General features: G+C 36.7%; 1 protein-coding gene across 5 annotated transcripts in view; it reads right to left on the bottom strand.

The window, feature by feature from the left end:
• Nucleotides 1–24710, bottom strand: part of NUBPL (NUBP iron-sulfur cluster assembly factor, mitochondrial) — an 80781-nt gene that overhangs the window by 5710 nt on the left and 50361 nt on the right. For all 5 annotated transcript variants that reach the window (XM_063398882.1, XM_063398883.1, XM_063398887.1 and 2 more), the window contains 4 exons: nt 24040–24133; nt 13267–13352; nt 8306–8426; nt 4357–4439 (listed from right to left, as the gene is read on the bottom strand). In XM_063398882.1, coding sequence (XP_063254952.1) covers nt 4357–4439; nt 8306–8426; nt 13267–13352; nt 24040–24133 — 384 coding nt within the window. The remainder of the gene's footprint in view (nt 1–4356; nt 4440–8305; nt 8427–13266; nt 13353–24039; nt 24134–24710) is intronic.

Here is a 24710-nt window from a genome sequence, read left to right as displayed (position 1 = left end):
CCTCGATGATAAAGGCATATTATAAATCATACCTCTGTATAAATCATACTTTAGCCTTCTTTAGGGTTTGCTTTTCTTTTGAAAAATATCACACCCTGGATTGACCACTCATTAAATGGAATTATTGATGACAACTAAACCACAAAACAGGATTCTATGACTATCTGCTACCAGTACTTCAATTTTTCTCCAACTACTTCTTGCAATCTTTAAAAGGCTGTATGTTTTTATCCTGCTTATATATCACCCTTTCATAAGCATTCTACAGCAAATGTGTTTCTGAATACAAATTTGAGTTGTCTCTTTGGATGGCACCACAGCAGGGTTTGTAACATTCTGATTTAATTGAAAAAGGATTATTAACTTATTTTGCTCTGTTCTGTGGGAAATGGATATGTAGAGAATTCTCAAAACCTGACAGAAGGCTCACATATAATATGCATCTGTATGCAAACTCAGAGATAAGAAATGCTGACTTAGAAATGCCATGGATGAGGACGGACACTGTTGAGAAAGAAATGGAACTAGAAACAAGTTTCAAAGGATGGCCTTGCAAATAAGACTAGATACTTTAGAGAAATAGAACGATCAAAGGTGCACTGTAGTAGGACTCACAAGGGGTAATTTTATATGATTTGCTTTAAGGCATCAACAGCATTGTGTGGCAAAAGCTGATAGGCCAAGAAACACTTACAATGTATTGTAATTAGGAAACAGTCATCTTCTTATTCTGATGGCAAGAATTTTAACATCTGTATTGTCTCGCCCTTCATATGAGACTGAAAATGCAATAGAAGTTTTTAAAATGCCTCTCAGTTGCCCCATCTCTGAGTCAGAAAAGGGCATAATCCAACACTGTTCCATCAGACTGCTGATGCCTTGTGTCCCTGCTTTCCACCTGACTGGGCTTTTTCTCTTCCCTTATAGATCAGTGTGCAATTTATTGGACTCAAAATCCTTCACCTGTATATATAGGATATGAATGGACACACTGGTACAGCAAATGTATTTTGTACTTGCTTGAGCTGCTTCTTTGACCTTAAGACAGGTGGGAGTTTGGGGCTCAAAAATCACAGATAGCCTGTCTGTTCTGCCAAGGTATTGATAAATCCACTGTGACATCCAGGCTGTGATAGACCCAAAAGTTTCTAGCAGGACTTCCTCCCAAGATAACCACCAACTGCTCCATAACTCTCTGGGCTTTAGGCTCATAGAAGGAAGAGCTCTCAGGAATCTCTACTTCTCTTTCTCCCAGTGTGATGGAGAGTTCACTGGGCATTTAAGCAGCTCCTTTGGTGGATGAATAACTCTACTGCAATTAATCATGTTCTATATCTCTTGTTGTGCATCTTATCTGCAAGCTTCAGGATGTTTCTTCCAAACACCTGTTGTGCTGCTGGCTCCTTTCCATGGTCCATAGGAAGTTCCAGTACATCTGAGCATGATCCATTTCACCTGCTTTCAGTGATTCCTCATTAGTTTTCCCTATTCTACCTTTTCCCCTTTTTCCCCCTATTCTACCATTTTAGCAGCATTCCTGATTTTCATTTCCAGCTCTTGCTGTACAGTGATTCTTGCATCTGTCTGAGTATGCAAAAAAAAAGGAGCCTTGGCCAGCTAATTCACCTCCACAGTGTGATGGAGGAGAGAAATGCTCAGGTAATCTCCAGAAGGGTCTCACTCCAGAAGGTAAGCCCTCACTGCTGAATAAAGTAAGCAAGCATTAGCTTCTTGTAGAGAATCTTGGATCACTCCCAAATACTGCACTAGCCTGACCATGCAAGTACAGCAATATTCTGTTTCTTCATCACAAAGTTTTATCAATTAAGAGTATTAAGAAAAAGCTACAAAAAGACATGATTTAAACAACTAAGCTATTAGAAACACTAATGTAGACAATGTTATACCAAGAGCAAAATGATTTTACCAGCACTTTTACTTCTACCAGGGGACTGCCTCAAGCTTTACCAGAAGAGAACTCCAGTCATCAAACCTTCCTATCCTTTAGCTGTATTTCCAACACTTTCCATAAGCAGATTAGTCTTGTGTGTTCTGTGCCTTCCCTGAGGAAGTACTTTCTAAGTTCACATGCACCATTCTACAAGTAGTTTTCCTTTTTAGTTCTTTAGTAATTTCCTTGTCATTTATGAGAGGGAAATCCCTTTTCCACCAACTACATCTAAGCTTTAAAATAATAAATTTAGACAAATTTGCTTAGACATTTTGAAATTCTAGTGTGAAGTCAGAGATATACTTTAATATATCTACAAGACAAGATGAAGCCCACAGCAGATGTGTAAGCAAAAATGTATTAACTGACGTATTTTAGAAACCATCTTATTCTAGAGCTCAAGAGATGTTACAACATGCTGGGTTTCTAAGAAGTCAATCACCATCCCTATTTCCTACTGTTTGAATCTGCTCGGTATTATTTCAGGTCTGTGATTCTGCATTTCATTTGCAAGGGTGTTCTAACAAAATCAGAAGAGAATTTTGTACAAAAATCCCCAGCAATTTAAGCGACAAGAGCAGAGAATTTCAGCAGACATTGTTCTCTACTCAGAAAGTTGTTATTGCATGAATAGCCACAATTTCAGTTTATTTGAGAAACATGGTGATGACTGTCATGTATTAATGATTAGAATCTGACCTGATATGACCTCTCCCACCCTCAGTTATGTGCTAAGAATTTAGTTTTTCTTTGAAAATGTAATAGAACAATATTTTTTCTGTCCTTAAAATGAGAAGAAAACCAGGGATAAAGGGAAATTCTTTTTCATTCTGTAGAGATTACTGACATTTAAAAAAACCCACATTCTCCGAGGAGAATGATTATCTCTCAGACACAATGGTAGAGAAGGATATTAAGGGTTTTCCCCAGAGTCACACATATTTGTCAATCTTTATTCCCCTGCATATTTAACTTAATTGCCACAAATGGTGATTATAACCCACCCTTTTGTTATCAAGAACATAGTTCAAGGAGGAACAGATGGCAACACAACAGACTTTCTTGCCTTTTTATTTTCAGAATGCTATCCCATACACGTCTGAATTCTTAGCTCAGCAGTCCAGCAGGCTGCACACTCCTGGTCATTACAGATTTCAGATGCGGTGAGCCTCCCATCTCAGCTTCCCAGCTGTTTTACTACAACTTTGACCAACGCCATGCATCCATTCAAACCTTCACACTGCTGATCAATCTTCCCAGAGAGAACCTACCATATGGACTATAGGGATTCCTTTTTAAAAGGACCTGGACTCAAGATCACTACATTATTCCATAGCACGGGCCTTGCCCAAACCTAGCAAAAATACGGCATTCAATCAGAAGTCAACACACCATAATGCTGCCCCTTGTCTTTCAAAACAAAATTACAATTATAAGACTGTCACTGATCTTCCAGAATCCTGTTCAGCACGTTAATAACACTGGATTAACAACGTTCATGCTCTCCTCCTCTCTTTTTTTCCTTCCAGAATACTGGGAAGGAAAAAACATATTTCAGCATGTGCCTAGCAATCATGACATTGAAAAAGCTACCAATATTCAAATGTTCCATAGGTATAGTCTACCTTATTGTGAATTGATTCTATCTGTTATCAGCATTAATAACTTTTTCACTATACACCTTTACATCAAAGCAGCAGTCAAGAGTGGGGCTGCATTATGCCATATACTGTGCACAGCACCCTGCCCTACAGAGCCTGGCAGACAAACTCTAGCAGAGAAAGAAAATCACAGACAGGAAAATCTTACTCTACACCAGCATTAATGGAATTCTATATGTACAACTACTTTTCTTCACAGATTTGCATATCTGACTCCCACCACCTCACCAGCTCGCATTTTCCATTGACAATAAAATGTTATGGTAAATACACTGAAAAATCCATGTCCTCTTGTGTATAAATGGTTCCACTTCCTGCTGAAAACAACCCAGGTACTGACAATATGAAATTTTGTTCCAAACATCTTTGGGTAAGACCCTTTGACAGTTTCCAGGCTCAGCTACCAAAGGCTTAACTGACAGTTTTAGAGGACCTACATTAGCTGCAAGATCTCATGAGGCCTGACACTGACCTTCCTCCTCTTAGCGTGCCAGGACCTGGATCAGATCTTTTCTATTCTGAATGATTCAGCCTAATTAAACAAAACCAAACCCACAGAAGCAGAACAAATGACCAGCATTCCAAAATCAAGGGCCCGAGTTACTTACTGATACCATCTCCTTTTACTTTATTTCCTTACTTCATTCCAAACCACATTTCTTTCCAAAGAGCAGTAAGAAGCAGCACTCTCCACTCACTTTCAGAGGAGAGCTTTCTGCTCTAAGTGCAGTGCACCAAACTTACAGCATCACTTTGAGGCTGAGAGATCACAACAGGCTGTCCTGAATCACATGTCTCCCGTATATTAACGTGCAGTGGAACATCTCCTGCATCAAAAATACCAAGAAACACATATGTGAATACCTAGTATTTCCTAAATGTTTCCTTAAAATAACCCTAAAGCAACTTGAAATCCAATTCTCATTCAGTATACTTTGTGAATTGCTTTATCTCCAAAAATTAGCATTTAAAATGAAAATTGGCTGCAGTGTAGCTTCCTTACATCCATAACGAATAATGCCAAATATATTTTAGATTTTTCATTCTCTGAATATAAAGGACGATGCCTTAGTCATTTATTAGAGAAGGAAGGGCTTTTTGCTTTAAACACAAAAAATACAGGCTGAGATACAAATTATTTTGTTTACGTGAAACGAATTGCCTGAGTGTTAGGCAACTGTTCACCATGTAACTTACTGTTCAGCCTATCTCCTCATTGTAAGTTCTTTTCAGTGCTGTTTTAAGATTTTAATCACTGTTCAAAGACTTCTTTGAATACTTTATTTCCAAATAATAGCATTTGTTATTGTCCTTATTAGGCCTTGGATTCAATTCAAAGGTGGACAACTATTCAGCTCATTCTTCTTTCCAACAGAAATCTTCTTTATATTCTGCTTTTATAATGAGCAGGGAACTGTCAGAGAGGAAAGGAACATTCTAAAGGAGAATCAATTAGCAGCCCTTTTCCATTCTGAGACATACTTTCTGAAACACAAATTTCACCACTACAAAAAAACTTGGGAGATTCCTACGTTTAGTTCACTGCTACATAAATAATTTTGAAGTGAACTGAAGACCAACTTTCTTTTACTGGAAGACACAGCTACATTTTACATTATGGACAGATGAAGACAGAACAGCCTACCTTAGTTCAATCCTGACATATCAGAATCCGTGGAAGTTTAATTCATACATTTTAGCAACCTGACTTAACTCAAACCAAGGCCAGTGTAAATTACTGAGATTCAATGTATTCAGAAAAAGATAAAACTGTAAGAAAATTGACCAAGTTTAATAAATAAATAATCCAGAACCCAAAGCAAGTAGGAATACCAACAAATAGTAAACACAAAAGCTGTGGCTCCATGATTTGTGTGTGGAATTTTGAAGAACCTTATTATTATTTAGGATAATTACAGTCCCTTCAATCTTTTTTTCTTACTTCATCAGTCATGAATAAAATCGGGTATAATACTCTGTTCATGCATTCGTAAAAAAATTCAGCGAGTCCTCTGAAAGTTTTTTAACTATAAACACCCTTAATTGAGTAAGGTAACTTTGTAAATCTCCCTGACATTCACTTCCAAGTCTTATTTTATGTAGAGACTAATCTTCTCTTTCTTCCTAAGATGTTCTGTTAATGAAAAAAATACTTTTTCACTATCAGCTTAATAACAATCTCCAATAATTACAAAATAACAGCCTTTCTCAGACTTACAAACATATGCTGGTACTACAGGAGCATAACAGGACTTGTAAGAACATAAGTGCAGTCAGAAGAAACAGAAAAATGCACTATAATTTTAAAAAAATCAAATATCTATAATTTCAGCAGAAGACATCAAAACCATCTGCACAGCTGTTTGGGTAATAAGGGTTTAAGGAAAATAAAAACTTTTGCAGTATTCTTCACTACCCAATATGATGAGAACTTGTCATCCTAAGTTTTTCTGATATTAACAACTACTGCTGACTACAAAGAAAGAGAGAAATTTAAATTTACTGTACGAAGAAAAACCAAAGTTTTAAAAATCTGGCAGTCATTGCTGATGGTCAGGAACCAGATAGTGTAAAAAAAAGCCAGGAATTTCAAAGGTCAGGATGGAACACACAGAAATTATTATCTCAGTATCATGTATACCAATGGCATAGCTTTCTGGTCATGGTAACAGCCCTCAAACTTGGGGAAAAAAACGTCAGAGATGGGGAGAGAAAAATCAGCAGCACAAAGTCTCTCTCACAAACCTTGTCACATTTTCCTGTAGAGAACAGTAAAAATAAAGACAATCAGAAGTATATTAAATCATGGACTACACTTGAAAGTCTCCTGGCAACTGCTGATTGTCTTCTATCATAAACAAAAATAAGGTATTCAGTAATACCAATGACAGCCAACTCTGAGCAAGTGGAAGGATGATACTTTTCAATCCTGCACACTGTTAGCCTGTGGAATTCGTCAGAAATTGAGTGACAAACATCTTGTTGGGTTTCCAAGGATGACTAGGTACTTATCTAAACAAACACAACAGCCATAGGAGTCGGAAAATATAGGCAAAACAAACACATATATGCACTTTAGAGATATATATTTAAAAATATGTTCTCAAGGTTTTTGGGCAGAATTCAAGTAATCCTGAGATAAAACTTCCATTTGGGATGGATTAACATAAAATCTGTAAGCAGTAATTCTTGCAATATCATATGTTATTATTATGTAATGGTCAGGCCTGGAAAGAGGACCATGCTAATCAGATCAAGTACTGTAATTCTAAATGTAACCCTTGGGGCTTTACTCTTAATCTTAGTCTGGTTTTGCATTGACAGCTTCAAGTTAAACTTCACCCTGCTGTATTTTGTACATCTCATCTATGCCCTGCTAAATCTGTACATCTCTCACATCACTCCTAATTAAATCCAATCACAATCAGTTCTGCACTCTCAGGAAATAACAAAAAACACCTATGAGACCAATGCCATGGTACATCATTTGTGCCTCTGTATCTAAATGCATGTTTGATTCAACTATTTGCAGAGCATCTGCACCCATCCATATAACCCAGGGCTGTAGAAGTCCCCTTGGGCTCTGATCACAACTCATTATACATTCAGAAAACTAAAAGATAGCCCAAAAGCATGTCTTTAATTATGTGTTGCCTTGCTATCTTAAATCTATGTCAGACCTCGATGTTTCTGTGTTGATCTTTCTAAGTGAGCTTCCTGGTTCTTCTTAATGAATTAGCTATGGAAAGTCATTGAGATAATTAGAGTAATACATGGAAACACATCATTAGCACATGCAATTACCCCATTTACCAACTTAATTACGCTGTGTTATGTTCTTTACTTACAGCGCAGGTTGAACCATGCCTTTTAAATCAGTAATGTATATTTTAAAGATCCATGTATATTTCAGCCTACAGGCATGACAGATAGCTTAATCATAGCTAATTATTGAATGGTTTAAGTCAGAAGGGACCTTAAAAATCATTTAGTTCCAAGCCCCCTTCCATGGACAGGGACACCTTCAAATAGCGCAGGTGGCTCAGAGCCCCATTCAACCTGCCCTTGAACATTTTCAGGAAGGGAGCACCCATAACTCCGGACAACCTGTGCCACTCTCTCACAGTAAACAACTTCTTCCTAATATTGAATCTAAATCTACCCTCCTTCAGTTTAGAGTAATTCTCCATTGCTCTATCATTGCCTGCCTTTGTAAAAAGCCTCAAGCTTTAAGACCCATTTAGGCACCAGAAGGCTGCTGTAAGGCCTCCACTGAGTCAATATGTAATAACTCATTTCATTTAATTGAAATAAATGAAAAAACATTTATTGATATTACTGGACAGGTCTGTCCTAAGACTAAACAGGATTCTTGGTGACTTTTAAAAATTGCTGTACAGTCAACCACATAATGAATTTCAGGTAATACAGCACATTGATATCAAAACAATTCACGTTCTGAGTTGTTTGTAAATACAAAGATTTAAGACACAATTCAAGAATTTTCATAAGCAGTCAACATCACCATTACAAGACTGACAAGGAACAGAGTATATTACTTATTAGTTCCATTATATCTGAAAACAGTCTGAATACAAAGTAATCTAGGATTATGCAGTTTCATAGTTCAGTTAATGCTCCATGCACATCATTAAATTTTTTTTCAAAAATAAAACCATTTCCATATTCTTACCCAAAACATCCAATCCAAGGGTTTTTGCCAGATCTCTTACGCCATCAGCTCCAAAAATATGTGTCTCATGCTTACATTTGGGACATTGAAAAACACTCATATTTTGAACCAGTCCTAAAACCTGTCAAAGGAAAGGCAAAGAAAGGATGTTCAAAGCAAGTACTGGTATTTCCATTTTTCATCTCTGATAATACAGAATAAATTATCTACTAAGAACCAACACAGAGTGGTTATTTAAAATAGGAATCAGACTCATTAATATCATCAGCTGTTACTGTCACCTCAGTGGCACCAACATCTGTGCATTATTTCAATTTTTTCACATTTACACCACTTGAAGACCAACAGCCTTATTTGTAACAAAAAGTAACTCTTGCACAAACCTAACTTGCTAAGAATTCTCCCTGCCAGTAATTCAGGTGGTCTCTCCTTATTAGAGAAGAAAGACATCCACTATGCTAATGAAGCATGTCTAGGAGGAAACAGCAGTGTTCAATGAGACCAACAAATATATCTAAATAGAAGTGAATGTACAACTTCTGGCACTGAACTTAAAATAGAGTGTATTATTTATAATAAAAATATGTAATATAATATATATATAAAAGTTTCCTTAGCTATAAGCTGAAATTTATCAAAAGATGGTCACCTGTTTTTTCTATACAACCATAAAGTATATCTGCTAAAGTATCTGCGTCTCCCTTTATTTATGTAAAACTCTCAGATGGTTCAAAGCAAGGAACACCTTGAGAAATAATAATGTTTAAAAAACTTTTTCTGCTTCCAATTTAACACCTCAAACTGACTTTCCCCCTTTTCTACTCTCTCCCAGGGACGGTCAGAGAAGCAAGAGAAACAAGATTCTATTTACTGGCACATTATTACAAGTCATTTTATCATTCAGTTCTTAAATTAGTAGAGACAGGAAATACTACATGACCAAGGGTAGAAGGGGCAAGAACAGCAAAAAGGGACCTGTACAGCCACAGCCTTCTACGGATGACCTTGAGGCAGGCAATCATCCTGCTCTCCCCTGAAGTCAAGTCACAGCGTTTTTACTGTGTTGGTAAACCAAAGAACATTGAAAGGAGTATTTTTTGACAAAAGAAAAATATTATTTTCACCAGGATTATAGGACAGCCATTTTTGACAGTACACAGGGGGAAAAAAGTAATTTGAAATATACACTTTAATTAATTTATTTTCAGGTATCTTGGGGTTTGAACTTTCTGTTCTCTTCAAAGTAAACATACAACATCTATGATTCAGCAAATTTATCATTAAAGAAAAATTTATGTAGTCCATTACTGTTTTGTGACTATTTAAGCATTATTACAGATGTTTTGTTCATATTTTAATAACCTAGTAATTAAGAAGTCCCTCAGCCAATACAAAGGCAAATACTGAGATACAGCTGTATCTCCAATGCTGGACCAGTTTTAGAGGCCTTATACACTGTCCTTTTTTGTTTCCATTTAAACAAACCTTATTAAACGCAAATGACATCCTCATGACACAATTTTAATTTTTCAGTATTAGTCCTGTTTGTCGGCCAATAAATAGTGCATATTTAATAATATATAATTTATTCTACTGGAATATGAAGACACCACTTAAAAATACTAAGTATAATATAGAGCATTTGCAAACACACAACTTTACTGCTGAAGTGTATTTTTACTATGCATATTTCTGCACATATATTTACAGAAGGGAGCTGATTATGACCTTCAGAGCTTTTAAATCTACAAAGTAACAGGTCTTGCTAATGAAGTCAGTAATAACCCTCATTTCCCTGCCCAAATAATAGACTTGTAATAGCTTCAATGCAGCTGTTACTGTCTACACAAACTATTCCATAAGTGTGTGTGAATTCTATTCTAGTCCTTGGTGAGCTGGGCAAATTTGGCTCAGGAACAACATGAAAACTTGTAAGCATCACAATACAGAAGCTAACCTATGGTAGCAGCACGGAGCTGCACTCCATTTAGTGTAATCGTTATCTTAAATGGTGAAGAGGCATCTGGCAAGAAATAACAGGAAATGAAGAATTCTTTCATTAAGAGTTATCTGCACACAATTTCTGAATGTTTACATATTTCTTGTGCTCAGCTAACTTTTTGGTTACACAATAAATCATGCTTAAATCCAAATATACAACCTTCTAAGTTAAAGAAAATACAGCAATGAAATGAAAGCTCTCTGTATTTACATTAGGAGACAATTCCTGAGAAACCCACTTCAGTCACTCACTGAACTTACGGACAGATGGTGCTGAGGTCTGACTTCAGTCTGATGGGGACTGAAGTGACCAGGGTACAGTTGCTCTGCCATCAACTTCCTGTGTGGTCAGTCACTTCACACTGAAGTGCTTCAAGTAAACATGCACAATATTTCTGTCTTCCTACCTTTCACCTTATAATGAGCAATTTCTGCCTCCAACATCTGATTCCCAACATGAAACCATAATCACAGCTAGTTACTCTGGATGCTTCAGAAATACCAGTAAGAACACAGCAAAATAAGCCATTTTACTACAACTCAGAAAGAAACACATAGCTGAGTTTATCTAAGCAGTTTTTTGAAACCTGCAAAATCCATGGCATAACCTTCCAATTCAAGGAAACTTCCAGAAAAGTTGCAGATTTAACTAAAACCTTGCCTTTTCTTTCAGGGATATGATTGGTAAGAAACTATAATGAACTGAACTCAGCCTCAGCAGGTAGAAATAGGCAGCTTTTTTCCTAAATACTCAAAATTATTCACTTTGAGTCACCTTGGGAATGCAAGAAAACATTGGCCAAACTTGTGTAACAGACAAGAATTTTGAAATTTGTGATAGGAGTCAGCAACACTTTGCAAATTCCTTCTTCACTGTAAGTGTAGGTGTCCTCCACTGCACAAGAGATGTCACCTCTTTTAATTATTGTGTCCTAAGACTGAAAATATGAATTTTGCCCTGTAATCCTGGCTTTAATGCTGACTCTCCTTGCCAGATTTTCATTAGTTCCTTTCAGTCATTCTACTTCAATTTCAATAAAGGACAAAAAACATTAACAATCGTGACTTTACTGTGGTAATACGACATACGTCAGTTGAGTCTTTGATAACTTTAATAACTATTACCAGGTACCAGTGGAGTGAGGGGAAGGTGGAATACAGGGCTGTATGTACATGGGAGAGACCGCAGTTCATTAAATATAAGAAAGCATACTCAGGAGTTCAACAACCTATAGACTCTGCTTGTTCAAAAAGTCAGCTCTTTGCAAGCACTTCCTGAAAGATTAAAGACTTTAGACATTAGAAATTTAAAGATCAGTTAATTATGTAATCAGGATATGTAATTTTAGCACAGACCTGCAGATTCCACCTCTTTGACATAAACCTCAGATCTGAACTTTTCCATGAAAAATTACGTAACTTCACACTCTCTAGATCCTCATATTTAGTTGACATTTAGAAATGAAGTACCTAGGCAGAAGCTGCTTTAAAACTCAAGTAAATGACACATTTGTACACATGTACATACAGGGCAGAATAAAATGAAGCAGGGTAGAATAAAGTAAAGCAGCTTAATGAAAAGGTAAGGCCTGGTAACTGGTTTGAGCACATTCAAACTCAATATGTTGTGTAACAGCTTTATCGTGACTTTTCACTTGATTTGACAAGATCTGGTAATTCCAATGAATCAAAACAGATCATATCTTCCACTAGTCAAATCAGTATTAGCCAAGCTCATCCTAGAATGCACGATTTTCTTAGAGGCCATTTTCTTCAAAAACATTGAACAAAGCAGTTTTAGAAAGAAATCTTGGTAATTTCTCATTAAAACAAAAGGAAAATTCAGTGAAGTATTAACTTGAACACAATTTAAATTGAAGAAAATAATTGTACATCATTTGAGCAAACCCAATCATAAAACCAAACCAAAACGTTCTGTATATTATTCTTCTTGTTTTCCTTCCGGCAGCAAATTATAAGTGTTACAGTACTTTAATTTTGATGCAAATGTGCTTAAAGAATAGTTATTAATAAGGAATTCAAAGTATTTCTTTTGTTAAGCCATCCTGTAAATTAAAAAAAGGGAAAGCATTCAATTCAACTTTCTGTTGCATATTTTTTTAATTAGGAAAGCACTAGCTATGAAAGAAACTTCCTTTCTTAAGGAAGATTAAAAGTGACCCTCACACAGGTAAGCAAGAAAACACCTTTTTTCCTTACAATTTATGATAAGGAAGCATTTCAAAACATATTCTTTCATCAACTGCCCATTTCGAAGTAAAAATGAATCTCTACATAAACATTTTCCAGAGTATTACATTCAGTTACTTAGCAACTTGTAGCACCCAGAGAAAATATCAAGTCAAGGATGTTAGTCTGTTTAATATTTTCTCCTAATTGTGGATATTCTTAAATTTCTCATTTCCCAAACAAGTAAGCTAAGATATAAGCTATAAACCTCATGAAAAACAGTGATGAGACAGCCTTCTACTTGTCACAATAGTTACAGAGCCCTTCAAATGGCAAAATAACTAGATATACACATATTTACATAAAAATTTGGGGGTTGTTTCTTAAAAAATACCAATAAATGAATTTTCTGTATGTCACGAAATTTTAGGCCCCAATACAGACAGTGCTGAAGAGGACATGTAATGAGGACATACACTACAACTGAAAGGCATGAATTACTTGGTAAAATATTCCATTCATCAATCTGTCCCGTTCCACATGATGAAACAAACAGATTTTAAACAAATCTCAGGCCTCGTCCTGAGAAAATTCTCTCCTTTCTGTTTAACCAAGTTCCTGATACAGATAGAAGATGGATTCTAAGCCTTTTAATATGAATTTATTAAATACAGGTGATTTCTGAATGTTCCCCTATTACTGCATATGGATTTTTTTTACATTTTGGAAAAAGAAAAATCTACTGGTATATTTTTTATATAGAGACTTACAGGTACATGGACTTTTCTAAACATTTCAGCTCCTTTGTGAGCATCCAATAAAGCCACATCTTGTGGAGTGGAGACGATCACAGCTCCTGGGGGAAAAAAACCAATGAAATCCCATTAAAACGAATATTATTAATTATTCTGCTAAATGTTTTAAATATTTAGTACATGCTACTAAATTCAAAGTAGTCATATGCATATTGTCAAAGCCAGAAGTCAAACGCATATATATATATATGCTTTTAAAGAAGAAAATTATGCCAGATTTTGTATTATACAATTATCAAAATAACAGATATGGTATGAAGTGATAAAAATATTTTAGATACTTTCACCGTAACTTTTTCTATGTAGAACCCATTTATAAATGAGAAAAATTATCTAGTATCATACAATCATCTACATGCTGACAGACTGCAGAGGTGGTAGTCTGAGAATACCTACACAGTAACGGTCCCGTGCCATAATTATATTTGAAAGCTTTTAACTTAACAATAACCCTTGTTCTAAAATCAGAAGGCAGCTGCTTGTAATCAGACGTGTGTTTTCTGAACCTGCTACACTTTGTTGAACCATATCACACCAGACACCACTTGTATGAATGACACCACAGAGGAAGAGGCCAACTGATGCACGCTTGTACTAGGTTTGAACAAAGTGTTGCTCATTGTTCAGACATGGCTCCAGGTTACCTGATAATTAGCACTCCTGAGAGTTATTAAGCATACAAAACAGAGCTCCTTGTCAAAGTTAGATTCTAAAGTAAAGTAAGCCTACAGGTTACTACCCCATATAGTTATTACTTCTTGATTAATACAGCATGAAAAACAAATACAGACATCAGAATATTCCACATCACTTCACAAAGAGCATCCTTTTCCAAGTGCTCAGGGGTTTCAAATCTTATTTCCTCAAAACTTGCAGGGAAAAACTGTTCACGCTTGTCCCCATTTTATAAAAACGTGATGTACAAGGGAGCATTACTGGTCAATTGATTAGCTTTGGTTTCATATTGATCATCTACTGTCAATCTTTATTACAAAAAGATTTCTGTAGAGTGACATTAAGCCAACTATGCACAAGAAATTTATGTCAAACTTCACACTAGTAGCAATTACAACAGAGAATTCTAAATGCTTGGGACAGTTTCCTACTGGGCCTGCAGTTTCCAATCCTCAGTGTACATGGCAAAGGAAGAGGTGGGTAGATTTCCAGAGGCACACAGCGCTGGCAGGGACTGGAGCACCAGAAGCCTTCCAAGAGCACTGCTGGCTCTGGCAGCACTGGGACAGGGAGCCCTGCCCCTTACACCATCCATCCTCCTACTGCCTGCTGACAGCCAGCCGTTTCCAAACACCGCCTGACAGCGTGTTTGAATGTTTTCAGCCAGCATTCTTAACCACTAATTTGTGAAAGAAAAATACAATCTGGCACCTCACTCCTGAAAAGCTGCCAATCTCTGCCTTACACAGTATTGTATACAAGTCCAAAAACAGAATGGCACACATCATGTACCGAGCAAATGCAATCTTCCTATTTGCTATAACTCTGGCATCCAAATAATTTTCTGGTATTCCCAACCAACCTGTCTTCAATGGGATCACAAAGAAAAACGTGTAAGCCTTTCAGTTACACTGAAATCACCTTAGCTCCTCAATTTACCAAGCACAGGGTTACTTTACAAGCAGCATTGAAACATAGGGTCAATGCCACAAAAGGAATATACCTTTCCTTAAAAACACAGGCCATAAATAATTAGACTCAGTGTCCTTGAGATTTTTGCATATTTGTAAAACCAAAATCTTTCAATACTTGAAAAAATGCTTACTACTTTCTTTACAAGCAAAATTGGAAATATATGCCTTGTGTGTATACACACTTTTATTTACACTCCTCTCTGAAGATGCTGGCTCAGCATTCCTGGGATCTTCACACAGAACCTCATATGCAGTTAACAAGACTGAAGTCTATGTTTTCTATTTTATTTTTAATTGTTTCAAGAATCTAACAATTGGCATGGCATGAAGGACAGACTATGCAAAACAAAAACACCCTCTAGAACCACAAGCAGCTTAACAGAGCTATTTCTTACTAACATTCTCATCCAAAGGGAAAAAAACCAAAAATGCCAAAAATACCCAGTGGCACATAACAGAGTTTGGGCTGCCACAAGCACCAACTGTCTGAGCAAAAAAACCTCTGGCTCCTGAAATACAGGAGTTAAAATTATGCTTGTGGGCAATTTCCATCATTTCTTCCATAGAATGAAGGTCAACATGCTCAAGAAGCTTCTGTTGAGGGTGTAATAGTTGTTTCTCTCCTATTTTCCTTTTTACTCTGAGCTAGCTACAGGCAAAATTTATCTACAGCCAGCTTGTACTGACTTACACCAACACCCTATAAAACAAGTATCTTCTCTCTTTCTTTGCTACATTTGCTAGTCCAACAAACCCAACCTGAAGTTCAAGAATTTCAATTATTTGCAGCATTATTTCCTTTACTAGCAACTAAATATGGCAAATGAGACTTTTCACAGTGCTCCCCTCCCTGAATAAGTTTGCATATATTTAAATCAGAAAATGATTGAAATAGTAAGCCAGAAAAAACACAGCCCACACTCTCCTTGCTATCTTGACTCCACACAGTTCACAGGAATATCAAGCAGTAAAAGAGTTATTTTGATCAATAAAGTAACAATGGAATTCATACACACAGTATGCCTCTTGAAGTAATACGTGCAATGTTTACACAAGTGTCTGAATGAGACAAACTGAGGCTGACAAATTGAATGGAGAAGCTGCAGAAACTATAATGCTATCACATCGCACATTGAAACATACTAAAAATTCTGTTTGCAGTTGTGTGCAGAAAAATAGTTCTTGTGCCTTGAGCATACTAAGGATATCTAAGTAGAGCACATTTATGTTTAACTGACTTACTCATGCATTCCATTTTTTTTAAAATTTCCATGTATTTCCTTTGACAACAAGCTGATGCATGTTCACCGAATCACACAGAACCTGTGAATGGGTCAGGCTGGAAGGCATCACTGCAGGTCACCCAGTCCAATCCCCCTGCTCAAGCAGGGTCCCTTAGAATATGTTACTAAGCATTCTGACCAGGTAACTTTCGAGTATCTTTAGTGATGGAGACTCCACAACCACTCTGGGCAGCCTGTCCTGGTTTTTAATCCCCTGCACATTAAAGAAGTTCCTACTGATGTTCAGGTGGAATTTCCTGTACATCCGTTTCTGCCCACTGCCTCTCTTTCTACCACTCAGTATCAGCACTTTCTACCACTCAGATCCTCCTTGACATCCTCCCTTCAGATACCTATATACATTGGTAAGATCCTCTCTCAGGCTTCTCTTTTCTCTAAACAGCCCCCAGTACCTCATAAGTGACATGCTGCCATTCCTTGCTGGTCTACCTACAGCAGCTCCATGACTCTTTTGTACTGAGGGATCCAGAACTGGACTCAGCACTCCAGGCAAGATAATATTAGTAAAAACTCTGTTAACTGTGTTTTTAATCCTTAGGACACATTATAGAGACAGAACTAACAATACTCTGTAACACTGATGTTTGCCTATTTCAACCCCAGGTCCTTGTAAATCCTCTTTAAAGAAAGATGTGCCTACACATCAGATTGGTACCCTTCTGGTGGACTAGTGCTCAGGAAATTACAAGCACTGAAACAGTCTATAACTTCTGTGTTGAGAAAATACCACCTATATTCACTAGATCATTAAGGCTTGCATTAGATGCTTGGAGTTACAAAGCATAAGGTGAAATCTCACCAAACCTTAGCTATAGTCAATTTGTACCCAAGCAAAAAACACAGAGCTCTAAAAAGCTGCTGATCAGCAGCAGTGAAGGAGGTCTGCCTTAGGATGAAAAGGATGCCCCTAATATATTCTTTGTCCCCTCCAGTGTCTTCACAGACACATTTCAGAATCAGGCTGCGTGTCTCTCATCCAAGACAGATGATTAAGAATCCCACCACACACAACTATTAGACCATGTCTTCTTGTATCAGCCTCTTAGCAAACAGGGCCACCTCAAAAGCTGTGAGTATAACTGTGAGTTCTAGAGGATAAAGACAGAGAATAATCATATCTGCCGACTGACAGGCACTGAACACCCTTGGCAAGGAAACACATTCAGGCCTCAGTACAACTGTAGATGGCCTGATCTCACCACACCACTTGTACTTCTTGTAGTTTTTGCTACCTTTTCCATGCATCAAATTCAAACTTCTAGGTGACATCTTCCAGTCACAAATTACCTGGTTAACCAGACTCTTCTCTACTGCAGATCTCTTCAGAGCCCCTCTGACCTTCTGGTAAACTTGTCCCTTCACAGATAAAATTTGCTTGCAATTACAGATACATCTTTGCACTTGAAGATGCAGAAAAAGGTCTTGCAAGAACAAAGACTTCTGTCTGTGCTGCAACTTCAATTGGCAATGATTAGAGATAAACTTACATTAGAAAATGGTTCATCTTCTTGGATAAACCTTATAAAGAAGTTCCTTTAGCTTTTGTGTGTGGCATCTCATTACAAACAGCAATTTAAAATAACCACAAGTGTGATTTCTGCATTACAGGATCTTCACTTATACCTTATAATATACCTCAGACCTGTCCCAAAGGCTGGATCCTATCTGCATCACACCTCCAGCTACCTTCTTCTTGGAGGAGTCATTGGAGAACTGCTCAGACAGGGGATGTTTCCAACAGCTACACCTCCTCCTCTGCCCAGGAACTAGCAGGTAGTAAGACCCAGGACACTACCAAATTGCCCACATGAAAAGAGAACAGAAATCTTACAGCAATATTCCTCAGGCTCTGTCACATGCTGGATAAAGCTGTCACCCTAAAGCTAAATTGCCCTCATCTACACTGATCAGTAAGTATTACAACACCCATCTCACACCAGATAACACAGGGAAAGATGCGGAATGACAACTCTCACAGTGGTACAACGTTTGGTTTTGGTCACGGCAAACTGAACACATATGTTACACTAATGCAATTTACAATGAAGTATTTATTTAGTGAAGTGGAAACACTGAAAACGTTCATAACAACATCTGTGAACAACTATCTGCAAAGTACAGGCCTCAAACAAAAAGCTAACCACTCACAGACACTGCCACTGCCCACTCTTTCTTGGCTATCTGAATTTGCATTTTTCTGCTCAACTCCATTCCATCTCCTGCTTTCAAGGGCATTTGCCAATCATATCTAGATTATTATGAGAATTGTACTAGGCAAGAACGAAGTCCAAATAGTCTCTTTGACAAACGAATGGGTTTTTTTTAAATGAGAGGTCCTAATCCAAAGAGGAGAACTGGGTAAAAGAGTAATTCTACTGCAGAAAAAAGACAACAGTGAGATTACTTCAGAATCAGCTCCCCAAACTATTTTGTTGTTTACCTGTTTCCCCTGAAAGTGGGGATGGTAAGGAGCAGATTTGAACATTACTTTTTCCAGAAGAAATAGCTACAGGAGAAAATGCAGTACCATTATTCACGAATTTCTCACCTTTAGCAATCATCAGCTGAACACCAGGCTAGTTTGTTCTTCCTATTCAGAATAATTGGTCTAAAAACCAACAAGGCAATTGCAGTTAATCTAGTACTTAGCATACACTTAGCCACTGTTGCCAGACCTCAGAGAGCCCAGTTTGCAGAGCCTCTACTCTTCACAATTTTTTCCCGTACCCAGAAACTATTTTTCAGAAACAATAAAATTTAAAGAACTTGCACTGAAGACACTATCAATTCAGCTTCAACAGGTAATATGTGTTAAATCAAACTCCATGAGCCAAGAATGAAATTTAAATTCATATTGAAAGTGTGAGGTATTAACATATAAACTCATACTCATATTTTGGTCTCTAAATTAAGTTTAGAGAAGCTACTGAGTCTGACAATTCATAATGAAGCAACAGGAGTGTCCAAAACTAAGATAACCCTAACAAGAATTTACATTTGTCAATTACATTTATTTTGACAACAGAAGCAGACTATTTCAACATGCAAATTATATTTGCATAAATATAAAGAAATGCTTTAAAATCCCCACTGGTGCGACTCAGCATCTTTTTCTGTTTTTCCATCTATCCTAAACCCACTTGCCTTTCCTTTCCTGCAGCTATCTAAAACATCAAAATAGAGCATGAAATGAAGGGTAAATCTACATCAAAATCTGATATTGAAAATATTTGCTGTTCAGAATTAGATCAAGTAAAATTTACTATTACCCAAATGGCTCCCATAAAACAGCTTCAAAAACTTACTGCAGAAACTAATTATGCATCTTCACGGTAGAAGAAGAAAGCAAGCTCAGAAACTGAGAAAAACATTGTGTATTACCATTAAACTGAAAGGAAAGATCAGATGCCTTACACCTGCGGTGTGCACCAAGGGGTAAACAAACACTTCAACAAAGAGCAATGACAGAACACAGATACACTTCTTAAACTGTATGCTACACACAATTTGTCCTGTAGTACTGGGCTTTTTTGATCATTTCCCTTCAGAAAAGACAAGAGAACAGCAGCATACCTACTCAGCTTTCAATTTCAGATAGCTTAAAAAGTCACCCTTACACAAGTCACAATTCTTTTCTGTGCCAAATCATGCACAGTTTTATAAAACATCAATAGGATTTTTTAAAGCTGATTTGAAATTCTCCATTTATTTTGTTTAATGTTCATTTCTGAAGAGGCAAAACTCCCTGTTCGTCACCTGTAACTCCCTGTTCTTGTACATTATTACATATTGAGCAAAGATCTGGTTCTGTTCAGTCCCACACACTGCTATAAAATAGTTGTGCACAAGGCTGCACCCTGGTCTGTGTGACACTGACACAAATAAATAATTTAGTTTGCAAGTTTGGTGTGCTACATGGCAAAGAATTTAAAAGTGCCAAATGTCTTCAAGTTGGTGGCATCCTTTTACTTTTTCCTATTCAATGTACATTGAACAGAAATAAGACTTTTAATGTTTAACCAGTACAGACAAAAATAGCTTTTTGGTTTTATTTAAAATAATCTATCGAAACACTGCTGCCACAAGAAATCCTATTAACTACAGTTCTTTGAAAATTCATTATTGAACTAACAAAAATTCCTTTAATAAATATTTCAGCCCTACTTGGAAAAGGCATTCAGGAGATAATCAGGACATACATATCGCTGAAAGATGCAAACATTCAGAAAAATTACACCATTTATAGGATAAGGCAATTTAAAAACGGTAGGAACTCTGTGTTATGTTGATTTTAAATCTGAGAGGTGATGAAAGTAATTTCCTGTATGACTAGCAATGACAATGCTCCTGCTTTTATAGAACTTGAGAAACAAAATAGTATTGACTTTGCTTTCACTCTGCTTATCTTGACTAATTGTCTTCCTGATGCCTATTAACAACCTTTTTAGAGCTTATTATTACAAAGATTATATATGCTTTGTATGGGGGAAAAAGTTACTTTTAGAAGATGGGAAAATTAAGAGCACGCAAATAAAACCTGAAGCCTTTTACCTTTCCATCTCCTTTAAAAAAGCAGTCAGCTGAATACTGCTTACTTCATTAAAATCATTAAAAGATAGCTCAATAAGATGTGAAATTATTTGTTAGTCTCAGTCAGCTTCCCACTGGGCAGATGTATACATCTAATGGGTTTCACTGCTCTGGTACCTCAATATCCAGAGAAAAGGGTGATATGACCAACTTCAGCAAATGGAACAATTGCAGTATTAACCTGGAGCTGGTTTTGCCAGCTAAGACAGGATCAGTCTCTAGAGCTGTCAAGCTGTCACCCTTGAGTGCCTTCCCTTAAACATGAATAAGGAGAGGGCAGCAGACAGGCTAACTGAATGGTCAGCCCCCACAATGCAGCTTCTCGAGGCACAAAGGCTCGTGCAGGGCTCTGAGACCGCCTCTTGAGCAGAGATGCTCTTGCTGCTTCCCACACAGCCCTCGCACTCCAAAGAGAGAGAATAATGAACTGCTTTCCCAGTCTTTAGGGAGGCTAATTATCCATCTCCAATAATATTTATTAAATTTATGGCTCCTTTAGCTAAATGATCAAACAAATCCACAGAGTTAGATTTCGCAATTTAGCAACTCGGTAATGCAAAAGAATCACAAGCCTTATCTTTCATAATAGCATTAGCTCATATGATATCTTGATAGCAAACATCATATCTGAAATCCTCTGGTTTTAAAATGTTTTAAAAGCTGGAAAATGTGTAAGGATGTTTCTAACTTTTCCAAGCATGTATGCCCAATACATGTTAAAGAACTCATTTCTGGAAGTTTTGTCCATGCAAAAGATGGAACAGAAGAATAAAGTAGAAGTATGGAAGCAGAACTCAACACAAATTAATTAACAATGGACATGAACAAAGCTATTTTCAGACTGACCCTGGATTTCTATTTGGAAATGAAACTTGCACCTGAAGAAAGCAGTGGTGTTTATGCAGAAATAGGCAGCACATTTTCAAGCTATCATAACATTCCTCTACAAGTTTGTTGAAGAATGACTGCAACGTGAGCAAAATTACAGATGATTTGCGTGACAGAATACAGATGATAGGCTAAATAAAATGTGTTTCCTTGTAAGCGGACTAAGTCTACTAAAACCAAAATCCACAGTTTCCTTTTCCACCTTCTTTTAAAGTAGGACAAGTTCCCACACAAAACTGCTGCTCCAGCCAAGGCTGTGTGAGACTGACAGTCTCTTTAATGACTAATGGAATTATACGACACATCTTGTTGTGCTGCTTTTACACCCTTTAGATATTCCTCTAGTCCCCTTTTGACTCAAGAAAGCTATGGGATGTGATGCAGGAGAAGAAACCAGTCCTGTAAAATTAAAACCCAATACCATTTCATATATCCTGTCAATGTCTCTCTTACACTCAGATGTTGCAAAGCTACAGTTTTTCATGCCCCATCTGGGAGAACCCACCACAAGCAAAACATCATTACCAGTGCTCTTTGTCCCACTCACAGAAAATTCTCTAAGTGGCTGGCAATAATATGTGTGTGGGTTTTGTACATTTATTTACAGGCAAAATAAAAATATTCTACACTATCTATCCCGAGAAAGTCACAGATTAATAATGAAGGAATCATAATGCAAATACTGTATCTCACATATGCACAAATGCAAATCAAAGAACAACTTTCATGCAAATTAAATAATGCACTTTAAATTTACTAAACTAAGATACATATGTTGTCTCTGAGGAAAAACAGAAATTATTCCACTAATACCATGACTGTTCAAGGCATCTTCAAAGGATAAAGAAAGAACAAGAAAATCAGAGAGGGAACAGAGTTGCACAACACCAAATACTTTCTGTACCAAAGTAAAAGACAACAGACAGCTTAGAAAATATTAATTACAAATGAAGATGGAGTTCCCAAACCAAGAGAATTCTGTACACTGCTCCAAAGATATGCTCATCAAAATCTGTAACATTCTCTTCCACACCCTTGGAAGGAACCAAGTTGAAGAAAATAAAAACATGCTAACCAATGTGATGGACTCTTTGAGAGAAGAGACAGAAATCAAGTAACGAGCAAAAGAAGAAAGAAGAAGAAAGAAGTTGTTCAAGCTGCAATACACAAAAATATGTCCTTCCAGTGAGGGTGAAAAATAGCCACAATAAAAATGAGAGAAAACTCTTCCTAAATCACAACTTCATCAAGCCAGTAAGAGCACAGGGAATTATACATCTTATCACTCCTTGTCTGCAGTGTTTGTCTTCATCAAAAGCAGAACACATTATTTTTTTTAAACAGCAAAAGTCAACCTCAGCACAGTCAACAAAACTAGCTAATGAGAAATACAAATGCAAAGTGATGCTATCAGTCCTAATTTTATGAAGCTAGGATTGACGAAAAATAAGCTGAACTGAAAAACTGTAGGAATAAAGCAAAGCAATTTCAGATTTCAAATAAAAATCAGACATCAGCAAAATTTAGAAGACATACAGGATTAAAGTAATTTCCATCACCTCTTGGTCCCAGAGGACCCAGTGCACCACCACAACCACTCAAAATCCTGAAAGCACTGCAGAGTTCTGTGGGGAAAGGGCACAACAATCCCTTGGAAATTAAGAGTATAATGGCCTTTTCTATGTTAAATCAGGACATTTAGGGGCACTGTAGTAAGCAGAAATTATCGATACCTGTTGTACTTTTAAAAGCTCCTAGTAAAGTCATAACTCCTTAACTTCATAATTTTACTGCCCTTATGTACATTATTTAATTAAATTCTACCTTACCAAATACTTCTGTGCCACGGTAAAGTTTCACCTTATTGCTTAAAACCCTGGGAGTTAAAGGCCTTCCTGCTTTGCTACTGACACATGCAACCTACTAGGCACTACATCTAAGAAAATGGGTATGAATCACTCCTTTATTTTATTCTCTTCATTATGTAGTAGGTACAGAGAAAGAAATTTTCTACTACAAAACTTATCAGTTTTTGGAAAGACTGTCTTTCCTTCCAGAGTTACAGTTGACTTCTCTATCTTGTCAAAACTTAGCTTAAAAGAAAGTAACACAACTGTAATGTTAACATGTTAAAAATCACCAATAATGTTTCCAACACAACTGATGAAACAATTTATTACCATGTTGGAAAGATAAATAAAAGTAATTTTTGACTGGTGTTTTAAGAAAAGATTTTTCTAAAGCTATCAAACTTAATTAACTACAAATCTCTGGAATCGTTCAAGCAATACACGTACCTGCAATTGGAATATTCTGTGATACTGACAGCTGCACATCTCCAGTCCCAGGGGGCATGTCAATCACTAAGTAGTCCAGTTGACCCCAGTCAACCTAAAAGACAACAACATAAATATATGTGGAGATTTACATATTTTTATTTAGGGCACTTTGTGCAGGTCCTTATTTCTTGTAATGTAAACAAGTGAACCAAGGACATCTAAAAGAATAATACTGAGATGCCCTCTTAGTGACTCTTTCAGCACAAGATCAAAACATTAGTTTCCTGAGACACCATCTTGGCTGATCACTCAAAACTATGAGTGCAACTTTATCATTAACTTAATTAGTATAATTATTATTTAATTATTTACCACCCCCCCCCCCCAAAATTAGAAATAACTTAGGATGTTTACTTTGCAGCTGCTTAATTATGGATTAGAAGCAAGTATTATGTTAAACTCAAGTTAAAAACAAGGGGTTTGTGCAACAAATATCACTTAGGAGTTATTTCCATTAATTTAAGACTACTTTCCTTCTTTCTTTATCACTTGTTGAAACGACATTGTTTATTTACTAAATACATACTTGGCCTTTTTTTTTGTTTTATTGTTATGACATTAGAGCTATCAGTACTGGATTTTTTCCTAGGAAAAAGAGGTCTTGGGAGAAAATAAAAATAAAGAAACAG

Source organism: Prinia subflava, chromosome 5 (genome assembly GCF_021018805.1).
Source record: "Prinia subflava isolate CZ2003 ecotype Zambia chromosome 5, Cam_Psub_1.2, whole genome shotgun sequence".
Lineage (NCBI taxonomy): Eukaryota > Metazoa > Chordata > Aves > Passeriformes > Cisticolidae > Prinia > Prinia subflava.
This window is presented reverse-complemented; position numbering and strand designations above follow the sequence as displayed.